General features: G+C 40.7%; 1 protein-coding gene across 1 annotated transcript; it reads right to left on the bottom strand.

The window, feature by feature from the left end:
- Window positions 1–8,880: 8,880 nt before the first annotated feature.
- LOC107279830 (WAT1-related protein At5g64700-like) lies at window positions 8,881–14,457 on the bottom strand. The gene is made up of 7 exons (XM_015765365.3): window positions 14,130–14,457; window positions 11,629–11,694; window positions 11,387–11,503; window positions 10,058–10,301; window positions 9,776–9,934; window positions 9,527–9,678; window positions 8,881–9,428 (listed from the first exon to the last, which is right to left on the bottom strand). Exons 1-7 carry the CDS (start codon window positions 14,396–14,398, stop codon window positions 9,275–9,277), a joined length of 1,161 nt encoding a protein of 386 aa, XP_015620851.1. The 5' UTR covers window positions 14,399–14,457; the 3' UTR covers window positions 8,881–9,274.
- Between the last annotated feature and the right edge of the window lie 808 nt (window positions 14,458–15,265).

The following is a 15,265-nucleotide window of genomic DNA, read 5'->3' as shown; positions in this document are numbered from 1 at the left end:
TAAACCCTAAACCCTAAACCCTAAACCCTAAACCCTAAACCCTAGACCCTAGACCCTAAACCCTAGACCCTAGACCCTAGACCCTAGACCCTAAACCCTCAACCCTCAACCCTCAACCCTCAACCCTAAACCCTCAACCCTCAACCCTCAACCCTCAACCCTCAACCCTGAACCCTGAACCCTGAACCCTATATAGTACAGTATTATATATTACTGTAGCGAACGACCGAACGAACAAGCGAACGTGTTAGCGAACGATATTATATTTTGGTTTATTATATTATATTATATTATATTATATTATATTATATTATATTATATTATATTATATTATATTATATTATATTATATTATATTATATTATATTATATTATATTATATTATATTATATTGCACTATATATTATATTATATTGTATTGTATTGTATTGTATTGTATTATATTATAATTTACTGTAGCGAACGACCGAACGAACGAACGCATTAGCGAACGATATTATACTATATTATATTGTATTGTACTTTATGTTATATTATATTATATTATATTATATTATATTATATTATATTATATTATATTATATTATATTATATTATATTATATTATATTATATTATATTATATTATATTATATTATATTATATTATATTATATTATATTATATTATATTATAATGTATTGCATATATATTATATTTTATTGTACTGTAGTATACACTACTGAACTGTATTATACTATACTATATTATACTAACCCTAAACCCTATAACCCTAAACGGCTCGCTCACAGCTTGGGCGGCTCGCTTTCGGTTCGAATGGCTCCCTTGCGACTCGGGCGGCTCGTTTCGTGGCTCACTTGTGGCTCGATCGATCGCTTGGCGGGGCTTGTGGCTCATACGGCTCGCTTGCACCTCGTACGGCTCGTTTGCGATTTGGGCGGCTCACTTTGCTCGAGCATGTGTGCATTGTATAAACGTTGTGGTGACTGTCTGCATTTTCCGTTGGCTATCTATTATGCTTAAGTCATATTGGGAATTTATAGTATTCCACATAATAGACTATGAGCATCTAGAGTTGGACCATATGTGATCATATATCCACTACAGCAACTTCAACACTTCCATCCATAGATACTGCTGGTAAGAACACCCAAGTATGCAAAGGTAAAATGTTCACCAACTCTCTTACTCGTATTTATCTCCATAAGATTTATCATGCTCATACAAGATCATGCCTTCCCTTGTTATGTCGTATGCTCTGGATTGGATATATTCACAGGTGTACATCCATAGGTGTCTTTAAATTAAGCATGGTACTTAGGTTAAAATGGCCTTCTTTAATCAAAATTAGACATGGTGTTTAATCTTTGTTAATGAACTTTGAGTAATTACTTTCATGAACAATAGAAGTAATTGAGAGTGAATTGCATCATGGGCCTAGTATTATTGCCTATTTTTCATTTTGGACCAGGCCATATACAACATTTTCACTTTAGGCAAGGGTTTGTTACCATCTAGTTGCACATTGGGCCACCATTCTGTCAATCTGTCAGTCTCTTCGTTCCCATCTGCTAGCCGACTGCCACCACTACCACACTACGCAAGCGGCAAGACGTTGCTTCTTCAGCCATTCACCACTCCAGCAATGCATCCAAGAGAGAGAGAGGAGCTGGGAAGGAGAGCGTGACGCGCTCGCATGCCGCCACACTGGGCTAGAGCTGAGCGGAGGTACGGACGAGTGCGAGGCTGCGAGCACGTGCATCGGGCCAGTTCGCGTAGAGATGGAGCTTCAGCCTTCAGCTGAGCTCGAGTTAATCGGCCAGAGCAGCTGAAGAACGGCTTGAGTTCATGCACCGACCAGCTCCAAGCTTCTGTTGATCAATTTTGAGGAAGCCACCCACGCTCGATGGCAGCTCGATTGTACTGTAGAAATAGAGGGGATGAGTGGACAGATGTTGACGGTCCTTAAATCATAATATTTGACCGTCAATACCTGCATATAATGAAATAAAACATGGTATCCAACTTAGTGGCAGGGATTATTACTAATCAATTCCACTAGTGTTAGTGAAATATGTGTATGCAGGTATTTTAAGGAGAAAACGCACCTGTCATGTGAGGAAACACACTTCCGACCAATCAGATGCGAGCACACGGATTGGAGGGCCCACAAGACAAGTGAAACCGCCATGGAACGGGTCATAACTGCCATAACCGCCATCAGGGCCCACCAGTCAGTGACCCTACCAAAGGAGAAGCCAAGAGGTGGGAGGTGAGGCCTAGTGTTCGGCCGAACCACCACAAGCTCCTTTCATCCCGGCCTTCCATGTGTACGCTTATGATGCATTCTCAATGACGGTTGAGGGCGTTTTGGTCGTTTCCCATAGTTGTAACCATCATATGGAGGCTATAAATAGAGCTCCTCTTCCTCACTTCACTCACACACAACTTTGAGCTGAATTACAAGAGGCTCTATTGTATCTTTTGTACATTATAAATAGGTAGAGAGTGAGGGGAAGCTCTGGAGGAGTGCCCGGAAGTTTGGCGCTCATCCGACTTCTACCTCGACGAGTGTAGTTTCGTAAGAGGAATTCTGGAGGAGTATCGGAGTTGTCGGTACACTCTGCTCCAGGTTCGGAGAAACTTCTTCTATAAAGCAAGCATTTGTGTTCCTTTCTTATGTTATTTAATTACTTAGTCTTAGTAAGATATATTTCCATCTTTGCGGGTTCATTGTTTAGTATTCATACTAAGTGCTCTAGTACTAGGACTCCAGATAGAGAAGTAAGTCCCTGCGCAAGTATTAGAGTAGTAGTTAATAACTTAGGCGTGGTGTCTAGGTTAGAGATTACCTTTGTTTGTTGTGTATCCCACGGATTTGTCAAAGGTAGACGGCAGATGGTGACAGCCCTGAATCCCGTCCTAGTAATCTTCCATGTTTAGATACATCATAGAGCTATAGCCGGAACCACGCTGGCAGACCAGCAGGAGTCGGTGCCCGAAGCAATAGATAGGAAACTACCTTTACTTAGCTTAGATAATTAAAACCCATAGAAAGTCCTCTCTAGCCTAACCAGCCCACCTATAGTTGTTGTCCTTGGATAGCCTTAGCCTTAGATAGATTACACATGTTCCCGAGTTCGATATCTTTTTGTGGTTACCCGAAGGTGAAGTGCTACAGTGGTATTCCGTGCGCTTGCGGATTTATTTGTGGTCATAAGAAATACCAACAACAAAGGCTAGCAACAATCGTGCGGAAGCCCTCACCGCACCTTGGCATCCTCACAGTGGTGGCGCACACTGCAACAATGGCAGCAGGCCGCCGGAGTTGGAGATGGTGGACAGGTGGTCCAAAGTGAAAAAAATGGTGAAGTTATATGGTCTAAAGTGAAAACTTTGTATTAGGGGTGGTCTAAGCTGAAACTCTGGTAAATTTATATGGCCCAATATGCAATTCACTTAAATCAAGGCTATGTTTTTATTGCAAATTTTACCTCTAGCCTTGGTTGAGTTACATTAAAAGATAAAAAGTTGGGTGAACACCTAAAAAAATAATAAATAATTAACAAAAATATTATAATAAAGAGTAAAATGATGGCAAATTTCTGATCCATGCAGCTTGAGTTTAATCTAATTCTCCTTAAGCGTGGATGTGGTCATACTTTCCTTTGCCATGATAAATAATAAAAACAACTCAAAAAACAAATATGATAATAATAAATATGGCCCGATATGCAATTCACTCAAAAAAACAAATATGATAATAATAAATAAAATGCTCCTCGATGATCAAAACTGGTAGAGCCCTTGCTTGTTTTTGTTTCTTTTGTTTTCTTTGTTGAATAAAATAGGTACAAGAATAAGTGTGGGGGAGATCTCTCAAGAATAACAAACCCACATTTGATATCTCCCACCAACACGTTGCACAAACATCAAACGATCCACCATGCAAGAAGGGTAGAATATCAATGGCTTCAAAGAGGATTGGTTGAACCTCTGATTTAGCTAATCCACTCCCCTAACTCCTTCCACTTCAACAATGGTTTGTGTAACTCTACCCTCAAGTCTCCTAAATTTTGAAGTTTAAAATTGAATAAATTAAAAAGGTAGAAAAATTGATGCTCAATATCCATGCTACCCTTTGGTAAAATGTGCATACTCTTTATTCCAAGCTAATATTCCTTTACTTGTGAACAATCCATCATAGGGAACCCATGTTATCTAAGTAATTGGAATATGTGATATAGTAGGATGAAAAAGAAACTTGCTCTCTCATATGAAGAACTTAGGATTTATTTTACAAAATAAAAATTCAGATAGCATGCTCCACAATGATAGGCAATTTCCTACCAAAGCCATATCTAGTGATAGAACTTTAAACTTCCAAATTTATGCTATTTACTCTTGAATTGAGTTTTGTTAAATCTTGTTGACCCTTGTTGAGAAAGTTATCATGTCCCTAAGATCAAGATCACGTACATGCCACATATATAAGCTATTCCTACACTGGGAATAAGCCAAAACATGCCTTCATCCACCAAAAATACTCTACTCCTACACTAGGAGTAGACAAAAAAATTGTGTCTTAGAATAAATACTCCATATTCTACAATATTATGATCTCTCTTAAATATTGTCTAAGAGACATGGGCTATGCAAAAATATGAAAAAAAAATGTGGACACATGAAGGTCCAAGAATAAAAAATGATGAGCACATGAAGGCTCATATATAAAAAAAGAGAGAAGAACAAAAAGAGATAGACATATTCTCAAAATAAAAGTTAGAGAGAAAGATCATTCATTTCAAAGGAGTAAGGTATAGGTTTATCATTTGATTTATCCACGCGCATGCACTTCTTGATCTAAGGGTGTGACATCTTTTCTCCTTGGATCTGAGCTTTGACTTAGCAAAATATGGAGAGTAAGTATGCCTTCATATCTTTCCCTACCCAAAGATCCATATAAGCTTTTTAAAAGTAGGAAAGAAGGAAGGCAACACTATGATATGCCTTGGTAAGGAACTAAACATAACTTTGAGTGATCCGAGAGAATCATTTGAGGAGCTAAGCTATGTTTACATTTTCAAAATCAAATGAAAAAACCCAAGTTTCTGAACTGATTGATGCAAAAGGGAATTTGAATCCAAGCATTTCCATTATTCAATCACCCAAGATAATGTTCATAGGTTCAGGTGAAGCCTGGAATAACTTGTATGCAGGTTTCATATCAAGGAGATGACCCATCTTAGTCTTTAAAGCTTTTCTCAAGGACGAGCAAACAGCTAAGTATGGGGGAGCTTGTTGGCGGTCCTTAACTCATATTTCTAACCGCCAACTCTCACATAAAATCTGCATAAACAAACACCAAACTTAGTAATAGGGCGTATAACTAACGAATTCCACGAGTTTTGGTAATTCACCATTCTTTGCAAGACTTATACATAAATATGGTGGAATTATAAAAAAAGGCGCATTCTGAAAAGCATAAATGCAGAATCCACGCAAAGGAACAAGGAGAAGGTCTAAGTATCCTACCAATGTGGGCCAACCACTGACATAGGAGAGGTCCTGGCCGACTCAAGAGCCCGCCACGCGAAGACAGTGGCGAGGGGAGCCCATAGGGGGCCAGCCGCACCCATGGTGCGCCCCACCTTCTCAGCCCTCCTTCGTATTCCATACATGGGAAGGTCGGTTCAATGGGTTTTCCATGTATATCTCTCCTACACCGACCTATTTGGACTATAAAAGAAGAGGAGAACATCCCCCATCATCATCAACATCAAGGAAGAAGAGCTACCAGATATTGAGCAACACTCCAAAGGGCTTAGGCCCTATCTAGCTATGTAGAAGTAGATGGGAGATATGTGAGATGCAAAGTAGAGAGCGACTATAGCTGCAGGAGTCTTCTACTCGGTCTACTATGTACACCAAAGGGTAGAAGGAGTGCTGGGTATGTCGGCTCCCTACAATTTATACCTCTGTTGATGCGAAAAACACACACTGGCCTGGGAGATCTGCTTAGCTCCAGTGCAGGTCCAAAGGTTGATGAGATGCAGGCGTGCCAGTCAGTTTGATCCTGCAACTGACAAGATATGTAAATAGTAGATCAAATAGCCGATCGGCAGACAAGCCGATGGAGTAGTTCCAGCCGATGCCTATACCAGCCGATAGCGATAGGGTTCTGAGCTATCGGCTTTATATCCAATGTAGAGTCTGACACTTGACTTAAATAATGATATAAAGGCAATTGGCTGATGATAATATAGTATAACAATAATATAATCCAGTATAAACCAATCGGCTTGCAATGATATGATAGAATAAACACTGATCCGAAGGTTAAAGCATACATCGGCTGGAGGTCCGATATCATAAAATCCACAAGATTAGATAAACAGTGAAACCTTAGTTACGATCGGCTAAGTCCAACTTATATGTATATGCAATCCTTATAAGCCGATGCAATGTCCAGATAACTTATCGGCTAGCACCCCGATAAAACATTAGCATGAACCTATCGGCTTAACAAGATTTATATTATCAACAACAATCTAGTAGGTCGAACCTAACCGATGCAGCACGAGATTGTATATGATAATCTAATACTTGATGAGCCGATAGATCTGTCTAATGTGATGGATATAACAAATCTATTTATAACAGCATTGTGATTGTAGAGATATATCGGCTAAGGCAGAAGATCGGACCTAACCGAGACAGTCCCAACTAAACCGATGCGTCTCTAAACACAATGCAACTAGAGATAGAATTGAGATATCAGGTAGGCAAATATATCAACCAAACCAGAGCGATCCAAGAGATCGAAGCGATGCAGCCTTGAACAACACCAACGTAGCCGATAGATTCACCAGGGCTGGCGGAACGTAGGACTTACCCCTTCGCCGGAGATCGAACTGAACTGATGTAGCCCCGCGTCAGGTGCCAAGTTCAATCAGATGATAAGTAAAAACCTCGGTAAAGAGGGTGGCGATGCGCTGAGAGTAGTTGTATTGATCGATAGATTGATAGATTACAATGACCCCGGGTGTACATATTTATACCCATAGGGAGATACTAGTCCTTGTCGGACAAGAAAGAAACTAAAGATAAAAGGAAAAGATAAAGTCCTTATAGGACACTAAATACACTTTCCTAAAGATAAAAGGAAACTAACAAACTATTCCTAATTAATAGATAACTTGACATGCCGCATTCTCTTTGAGCATGGTCTCTTCTGGATAAACTTCCTTTAGTAGATCAATTTCCTTAACCGAATATAACAAGAATCCGACAACTGACGACTTGATAACTCTCATCGGCTAATCTCAGGACTTCGAAGCCGATGCTGACTCTAAGCCGATGATTACTCCGGGCTTACCAAATTTCACTGTTAACAACCTCTACGAGCACTTGTACTTTGATGGGTTCTCCTGTTAAGTAAGTGTTCATGGTTCTTATGGTATTATGTCTTTTGATTAGCAAAGCTATGTTTTTGTTTGTTTGCGGGTTCATCATTCGTTCTTGTAACGGATGTTCTAGCATAGGATTACGATCGTGTCTGACTCCACGATCAACGTTAGAATAGTAATCACTAGCATAGATATGGTGTCTAGGCTAGAGTTACCTTCGTTTTCTTCGCTTCCCCACGGTAGGGGGGTAGGGGGCAGGTAGTGACAGCCCTGTCCATCCCTAGCACTCCCCCATGTACAGGTTGGAAGTAGAGCTATAAGCCAGACATCTACCTGGTGGACCAGGTGCAGGCCGGTGCCCGAAGTAAGTAAGCAGAAGTAGAGTTTATCTGTCCTTAGACCTCTAAAACCATAGAAATCCATCTTTACCCTAGCCTTTTCTACCCTTGTGTTATCCTTGCACGGATTATCTAGAATAATACCTCCATTACCTGTGGAAAATATGATACCCTAAATGCTTCCGGGTGAAGTGCTACGACAGTAATTTCGTACGCTTGTGGATTATTTATGTTTGCGTTAATAAATACCAACACTACGTCAAAATCTTGTTGGGCGGTCGACTGGTTCTCGGGAACATCAACAAGCGAAGGTTCAACCCCATTACTGACTAAGTCAAGCCTGTTGATTATTTAGCGTCGAACTCGGCGCTAAAGTGGGCATACTTTACCAAGCATGGAGAATTTAAAAAATTTACTTGGAGCTCCTTTCATCCTTATGGCAAGCCATTGATTATGCAATTGAAGATCTATCGGGCAATTTAACTATTCGGATTCCCAGCTAACTGGTTCAATAACCGGTTGAACCGGTCGGATCACTACTCAGGTTGGTATGCTACAAGTCAACTTGCTCCGAAATGCTCAAGATGGAGTTGCTCAATGGATACAAGGCGCTCGGGGACTAGCTATGGAGGGTATAACCCCCGGTACCCACAGCAAGGCGCATGGGCCGGCCCACCAGGAATGGCCCAATCCAGTACCTGAAGACCCATGGCGCACGGCAGCGCTCGGAGGTGCTCGGCGTGCACCGCAAGTCTACCAGAAGGCAATTAGCAGATAGATAGGGATCTGATCTCATAAGCTAGATATTGAATCCCTTGATTGACGCTTATCATTGTAAACCGACTAGATTAGATCTTAACCAATTTGTAAACCCTATCTCCCGGCTATCTAAGGAGGCGCTCGGCGTGCACTGCAAGTCTATCATAAGTCAATTAGCAGATAGATAGGGATTCGATCTGATAAGCTAGATATTGAATCCCTTGATTGATGCTTATCATTGTAAACCAACTAGATTAGATCTTATCCGATTTGTAAACCCTATCTCCCGGCTATATAAGGAGGATGGGGTACCCCCTCAAAACCCGATAACTACACCTCATCTCATATCAATATACGATCCACCAGAACACAGGGCGTAAGGTATTAAGTTGCCTTGAAGGCCCGAATCTGTCTAAAGCTTCATGTCCCTCCTCTTCGAGTTCATCACCTAGTTCTGATCACGCGCGTCCCTCCACGTAGTTAATCTACCATCGTGGTTATCCCCCTCAATGTACTGCCGACCATATTTAGTCAACACTAGTCATTGTGGAATGAACTATAGGAGCCTTATAGATTACTCTAACCTGCCCTTAACAACTAAGGTGGAATTAAAACTCCACGGTCTCATAACACAGTAACACATGAGCCAAATTCAAATAAGCCGACTGTAACCTAATTTAAGGTGACTAAATAAAAGGGCTACCATGCCAAAAAAAATTATAGTTCTTGGACGTGCAAAGCTAACGAGCCTGTCAACGTCGATTCTTTGTCCTAATCTGTTGTAGTATGTTGTTGCTCTCCAGGGTAGATCTGTGTAGATTTCTCAATATCGTCATCGGTGACATCGTCAGTCTCATTACCCTCTTTGCTCTTACCCCACAGCATGGTGTAAAGACTTCCGACCAGCAAAATTCCACCCAAGATGCTGCCAATAAAGGAAGAGCGGAAAAGGAAACTTTTGTTTATTTCAGCGTGTTCTTAGAATATTGCACCATTGATCAGTATATATATGATTTAATTTACCTGCCGAGGTGAACAATCTCTCCAAGAAAGAAGGATGAGCAAAATATTGTGAACACGAAGCAGAGTGGCGTCCAGGAGGCGAAGAACATGGGGCCTCTCATCTCTAGGCACCACGTTTGCAGGTAGTAGGACACTCCCGTCACCATAACACCCTAGAGCAAACCACCAATCGTCTAATAGTCAGATGCGTGTGCACCATGTCAACAGTGAATACATTGGATCACTGAAAATTTTATGTGCAGAACTTACCGAGTATAGGATGGCGAGCAAGCTGATGTCAAATCTTAGCTTCCATCTGGAGAAGTCGCGCTCTGCGACCACCGCGACGACAAACGACTGCACCGTGCTGAACAGGCACTGAGTCACAGTCACAACCATTTTATCTTGATATTCCTTTTGCACCGCTGCCTGCACAGTCAACAGACAAGGAGTAGAGACCCCGATTCGTCAGTAATTGCAGCTATGGATTGATGCAGACAAGCATGCAAGAACAGCTCTTTTTTTTGTAAATAACTAACCATGCATGCGAACCTGAAAAATGATCCACAAAGACCAGCACATGTTGGCGACCACCATAAGGAATGTCCATTTGATCCACACACCCCTCGGAACTACTGTTTTCGAGCATGCGTAAGAGGCGAAGGCACGGTGATGGTTGATAGGGCTTATGGATGGGCCAGCGAAGAAGGCGATGGTAAAGACTCCAGCCAAGCAGAGTGCCACGCTAGTGACCTTGGCTATGCCTGAAGAGCTCCTCAGCTTCACATACTCCGTCCTGGCAAGCAACATTTCAATCCTGGTATTATTATTATGGGTTAATTGGATCCATGCCATTTACCCATTTGAAAATATGCCATTATAATTTATGAAATTGGAACCATACCATTATGATTTTATAAGATTTGATATGTGCCACTCCATACCTCTTCGAAGCAATATCAAAATTTTACCAAAATACCCCCTTCTTCTTCCTTCTTCCGTCCCCACCATCTCTGTCCATCGTCATGCTCGTGAAGAGCGTCATGTCCTTGGCCTTCACGACCGCCTGCTACGTGTACTCGGCCATCGTCTTGCCAGCGGCCACCGCGGTGTCCTGGCCTTCTCCTTCACCATCTTGGCGTACTCCGTCAGTACTACTCCAAACATTTAGTACTGTTCCTGGCCTGCTCCTATTGCTATTTGATGCTGATTTTCTCCAGCCACCACGAAGTTCCGCTGGTGCTGAGTGTGATTTCCTTCCCCCACACCGTCGCCTGCTTCACGTACTTGCTGGCCGTCTGGCCAGTGCTGAGCGTGACGTTCTTGGTCTTCTCCGCTGTTGTCCCGTGCCACCATGGAGCCCGCCGGTGCGTATGCAGCAATCCCCATGGCGCCATGCGCGGCGCCAGGACTCTTCCCCCGGGCAACGCCGGTGGCATTTGACTTGTCCGATGAGGGGAAGGAAGAAGGGGGTATTTTGGTCAAGAAAATTTTAATATTGCTTTAAAAGGGTATGCAGTGGCAGATATCATATTGCTATAAAATCATAATGGCATGGTTAAAATTTCACGAATTGTGATGACATATTTTCAAACGGGCAAATTTGTAATGGCATGATCCAATTAACCCTATTATATACTACTCCATTCATTCAAATTATAAAGCGGTCTGGTTTTTCAAGATACGTTGCTTTTATTATGTGTTTTGATATAGTGTTTATCTAAATATGTATATCAAAATTTATGTGTTTAGAAAAGTCAAAACATCTTATAATTAATATTTTCACAACTAATTTGAATCTATTTATGGTACATTCTCAAGTTAGGCTTTAGTGATGTCTCATATAAGAGGTGGTGGACTATGATATCGATGATGATAAACCTCAAAAGCGCCGCCAAGAAGAAGGTGATGGCTGGGAGTGAGCTGTCTACTGCAGATGCCACCGTTGCAGAGGTGAACTTGAGGCTTATATGGTACAGATTTACCCCAAGCGTAATCCTGAAAAGAAATTTCCGCAGGTAAATCAGGGACTAATTAAACTCTTGACATGGCATGAGTATACAATCGATTGTTATTTTTCGTTTTGTACCAATAAATTAGAGTTTGTAAAGATAAGCGCATACCCGATTAAAGCACAGAAGAAGAGCTTTATGAGCACCCCAAGTGTCATGACGGGTCGTGCATTTTTCCTACAAATATAATCAAACGGATCTGTATTTCTCAGCTAATCAAACAATATAGCAAACTAAGCACCATCCCACCCTAGTCAAAGTGTGGTCAAAGGGCTCCCACCTTAGTCAAACCAGTCTGCTAACTCACCCCATATCCACCTATTTAATGTCCTCGTCTCGTACGAACCGTACAATAATAGGACGACCACCATGCAGTAACGCCACAGCTTACGAGTAGTAACAACAATAAAATATAGTTAAAATATAGTCACGACATATCTAGTTTTGTAGAGCTCTTTTTTTAAAAGCATTATGGTGTAAATAGTTCAAAAATATAATATGTGGTGTGAGAGATATCATTGTTGATGTGAATTCTAAATATATCACTTGCACTTAGCTTTGCTAGTTCAAGGTGGATGGTAGTTCTTGGACATGTGTTCGGTAGTTACCACATGTTATTGCAGTAATACTACACGCTATGTTACTGCATAAAATATAGTTGTTATGGTACACTTGTAGTAACATCACGATGGAATGGTGGAATGGTAGTAATGCACAATAAAAAGTAATAACAATAATGGTTTAGATTGGGTTTGGATGGGGCTAAAATTTTTCAATCCCTGTCACATCGAATGTTTGGACACTATTTAGAAGTATTAAACATAGACTAATAATAAAGCCTATTCCATAACCCTGGACTAATTTGCGAGATGAATCTATTGAGCCTAATTAATCCATTATTAGCGTATGTGATGCTACAGAAAACATTCTCTAATTATGTATTAATTAGGCTTAAAAAATTTGTCTCGCATATTAGCTCTCATTTATGCAATTATTTTTGTAAATAGTCTATGTTTAATATTCTAAATTAATGTCCAAACATCCGATGTGACAGGGACTAAAGTTTAGTCCCTGGATCCAAACACCTTTTAGTATTACTACTTATGGAGAGATAAATTTCAAAAGACCAATCTTTGATAAGCAATATCTCTTAGATGATATACTAATTTTTTAAATTGTTTGCACCATCAAACTAGAAAAAGTGCTTACCAAAAATAGATCTGTCATGACTATATTTTAATTATATTTTAGCGTGCATTGTTACGGCACGTAAGACACAATGTTACTGCACATTGACTGTCGCGTTACTACACCGTTCCTATGAGATAAAAGCTGAGAAGAGGTGGGTGGCAGGGGATGTCAGCACGATGGAATTGTAGTAAAGTCGCGATGGAATTGCAGTAAAACCAACCTAAGGTGGTGTTTACATTCAGGGACTTAACTTAAGTCCCTGTCTTTAGACACTAATTTAGAGTATTAAATATAGACTACTTACAAAACTAATTACATAAATAAAAGCTAATTCATGAGACAAATTTTTTAAGCCTAATTAATCTATAATTAGAGAATGTTTACTGTAGCATCACATAGGCTAATCATGGATTAATTAGGCTCATTAGATTCGTCTCGCAAATTAGTCCAAGATTATGGATGGGTTTTATTAATAGTCTACGTTTAATATTTATAATTAATTTTCAAACATCCGATGTGATAGGGACTTAAAAGTTTTAGTCCATCTAAACAGGGCCTAATACTAGATGTGACGTATCTTAGTACTACGAATCTAGACATACATTTGTCCAGATTCGTCCAGATTCGTTGTACTGTTTAGAATATGTCACTTACAGCTGTTCCAAAAATAAGGACATGCGTGTGACGTCGGCTTCGTCAGAGCAAGAAATATACATATGGCCCTGTTTAGATCCTACCCTAAAATTTTATACCCTGTCACATCGAGCGTTTAAACATCTGCATGAAGTATTAAATATGGGCTAAAAAATAACTAATTGCACATATTGCGACTACTTTGCGAGACGAATCTTTTAAGCCTAATTGCTCTATAATTTGACAATGTGGTGCTACAGTAAACATGTGCTAATGACGGATTAATTAGGCTTAATAAATTCGTCTCGCAGTTTACTGACAGATGTTGTAATTAGTTTATTAGTGCCGGAATACCCCATGTAACACCTTATATAATACCTGATATGGCAGCAAAAACTTTACACTCCTGAATCGAAACACCCCAAGATAACAGGACATATTGATAGATTAAAAATGCAGTAGACAACTAGACATGCACCCTATATGCAGGTTGACCAGGGAGGTGCTCCTGTGCTGCAGTGCCACAGCCAGACTTCAATTCGGTGTCAGGTTGTGTGATGTGGCAGGTGTACTAGGAGGGACTCAAGTGTACCAACCAAACCATCAAAGGCAGCACCTATATAGAAGCGAAACGGGATAGGTACATCTTACAACGATTAGGAACATAATAGACCATACTCATCATGATGCAATGCATACACGTGTCACACAAATGAGTAAGGTGTATATTAGCCTTGGTTCATATTATCCAGCTCCTATATATAGAGAGAGATGGGTTGCTTACATACCTTTGTAGAAGAGCTGTAAGCAACAAGATGAGGGAGCCAACTGCCTGGCGATAGAAGATGAAGATGTAGGTGTTCATCCCGTGGTTGAAAGCAGCCTTGGATATCACAAACATACCAGTGTAGATCAGTTGGACGACGATGGCAATAAAATAAGGCTTTATACTTGCTTTCACCATCTCGATCCAGCAATAGCAAGGCGTGCGTGGTGTTTGTACGAGGGTGTTGTCTTCAGTGTGCGAGAGCGTCCGTTTAGTTTTCTCCATCAACATATCACTACTTCTATATATTTATATAAAAAAGAAGAGGCAGGCACCAGGCAGTTTGCCGTCCTTGGACCTTGGCCGGCTTGACCTTGACACGGAAGCAAGGCATGTGAGCTCAATCATGTGCTCACGAGATGTAAACAGTAGCGGAGTGACGGCACGCCAAGTGTAAACGCAAGTGCACACCAAAATCCACACGATCTGCTTTTTTAAGTCTCCACAGATAGGAGACCCACTTCGACAGTGTTTAGTTCCACGCTAAAAATAAAAGTTCGATGAAATTGGAAATAATATAACGGTAAAGTTGAAAGTAGAAAAATTTAATGTGACGAAAAAGTTAAAAGTTTAAAGAAAAAAGTTGGGAACTAAGGGTGTGTTTAGTTCACGCTAAAATTGAAAGTTCGATTAAAATTAAAACGATATGACGAAAAAATTAAAAATTTATGTATAGGAAAGTTTTGATGTGATGAAAAAATTAAAAGTTTAAAGAAAAAAATATTTGGAACTGAACCTGACCTAAACAAGCCCTTCGAGTCTACATCGGCGGCGTCCAGCTCGAGAGGACCGTGCCGTGCCGACCGTGCCGCGCAGATGCCTGTCCAGGGACCCACTTTGACCATACCATGCCGGACACGAGAACGCACGCACCAAAACACGTCATTCTTCAAAAGGCACCAAGCAAAAGCAGTCATACATGCACGAACAAAAGAAATACTCATCCACAATGTGAGACACTTCTAGAGTATTCTCACTGACTGAGGATAATCGTAGAGAAACTTGGCTCGCACTGGAGAGTACCCCTGCATGGACTCCTCAAAATCTGAAGCAACCCGGTGAGGGTCTACATCCCACAGTGGGTGTCCTGGATCAAGG

The sequence above is a fragment of the Oryza sativa genome, chromosome 11 (assembly GCF_034140825.1).
Source record: "Oryza sativa Japonica Group chromosome 11, ASM3414082v1".
Taxonomy (NCBI): domain Eukaryota; kingdom Viridiplantae; phylum Streptophyta; class Magnoliopsida; order Poales; family Poaceae; genus Oryza; species Oryza sativa.
The sequence above is the reverse complement of the archived record's forward strand: the minus strand, read 5'-3'. Positions and strand labels throughout refer to the sequence as shown.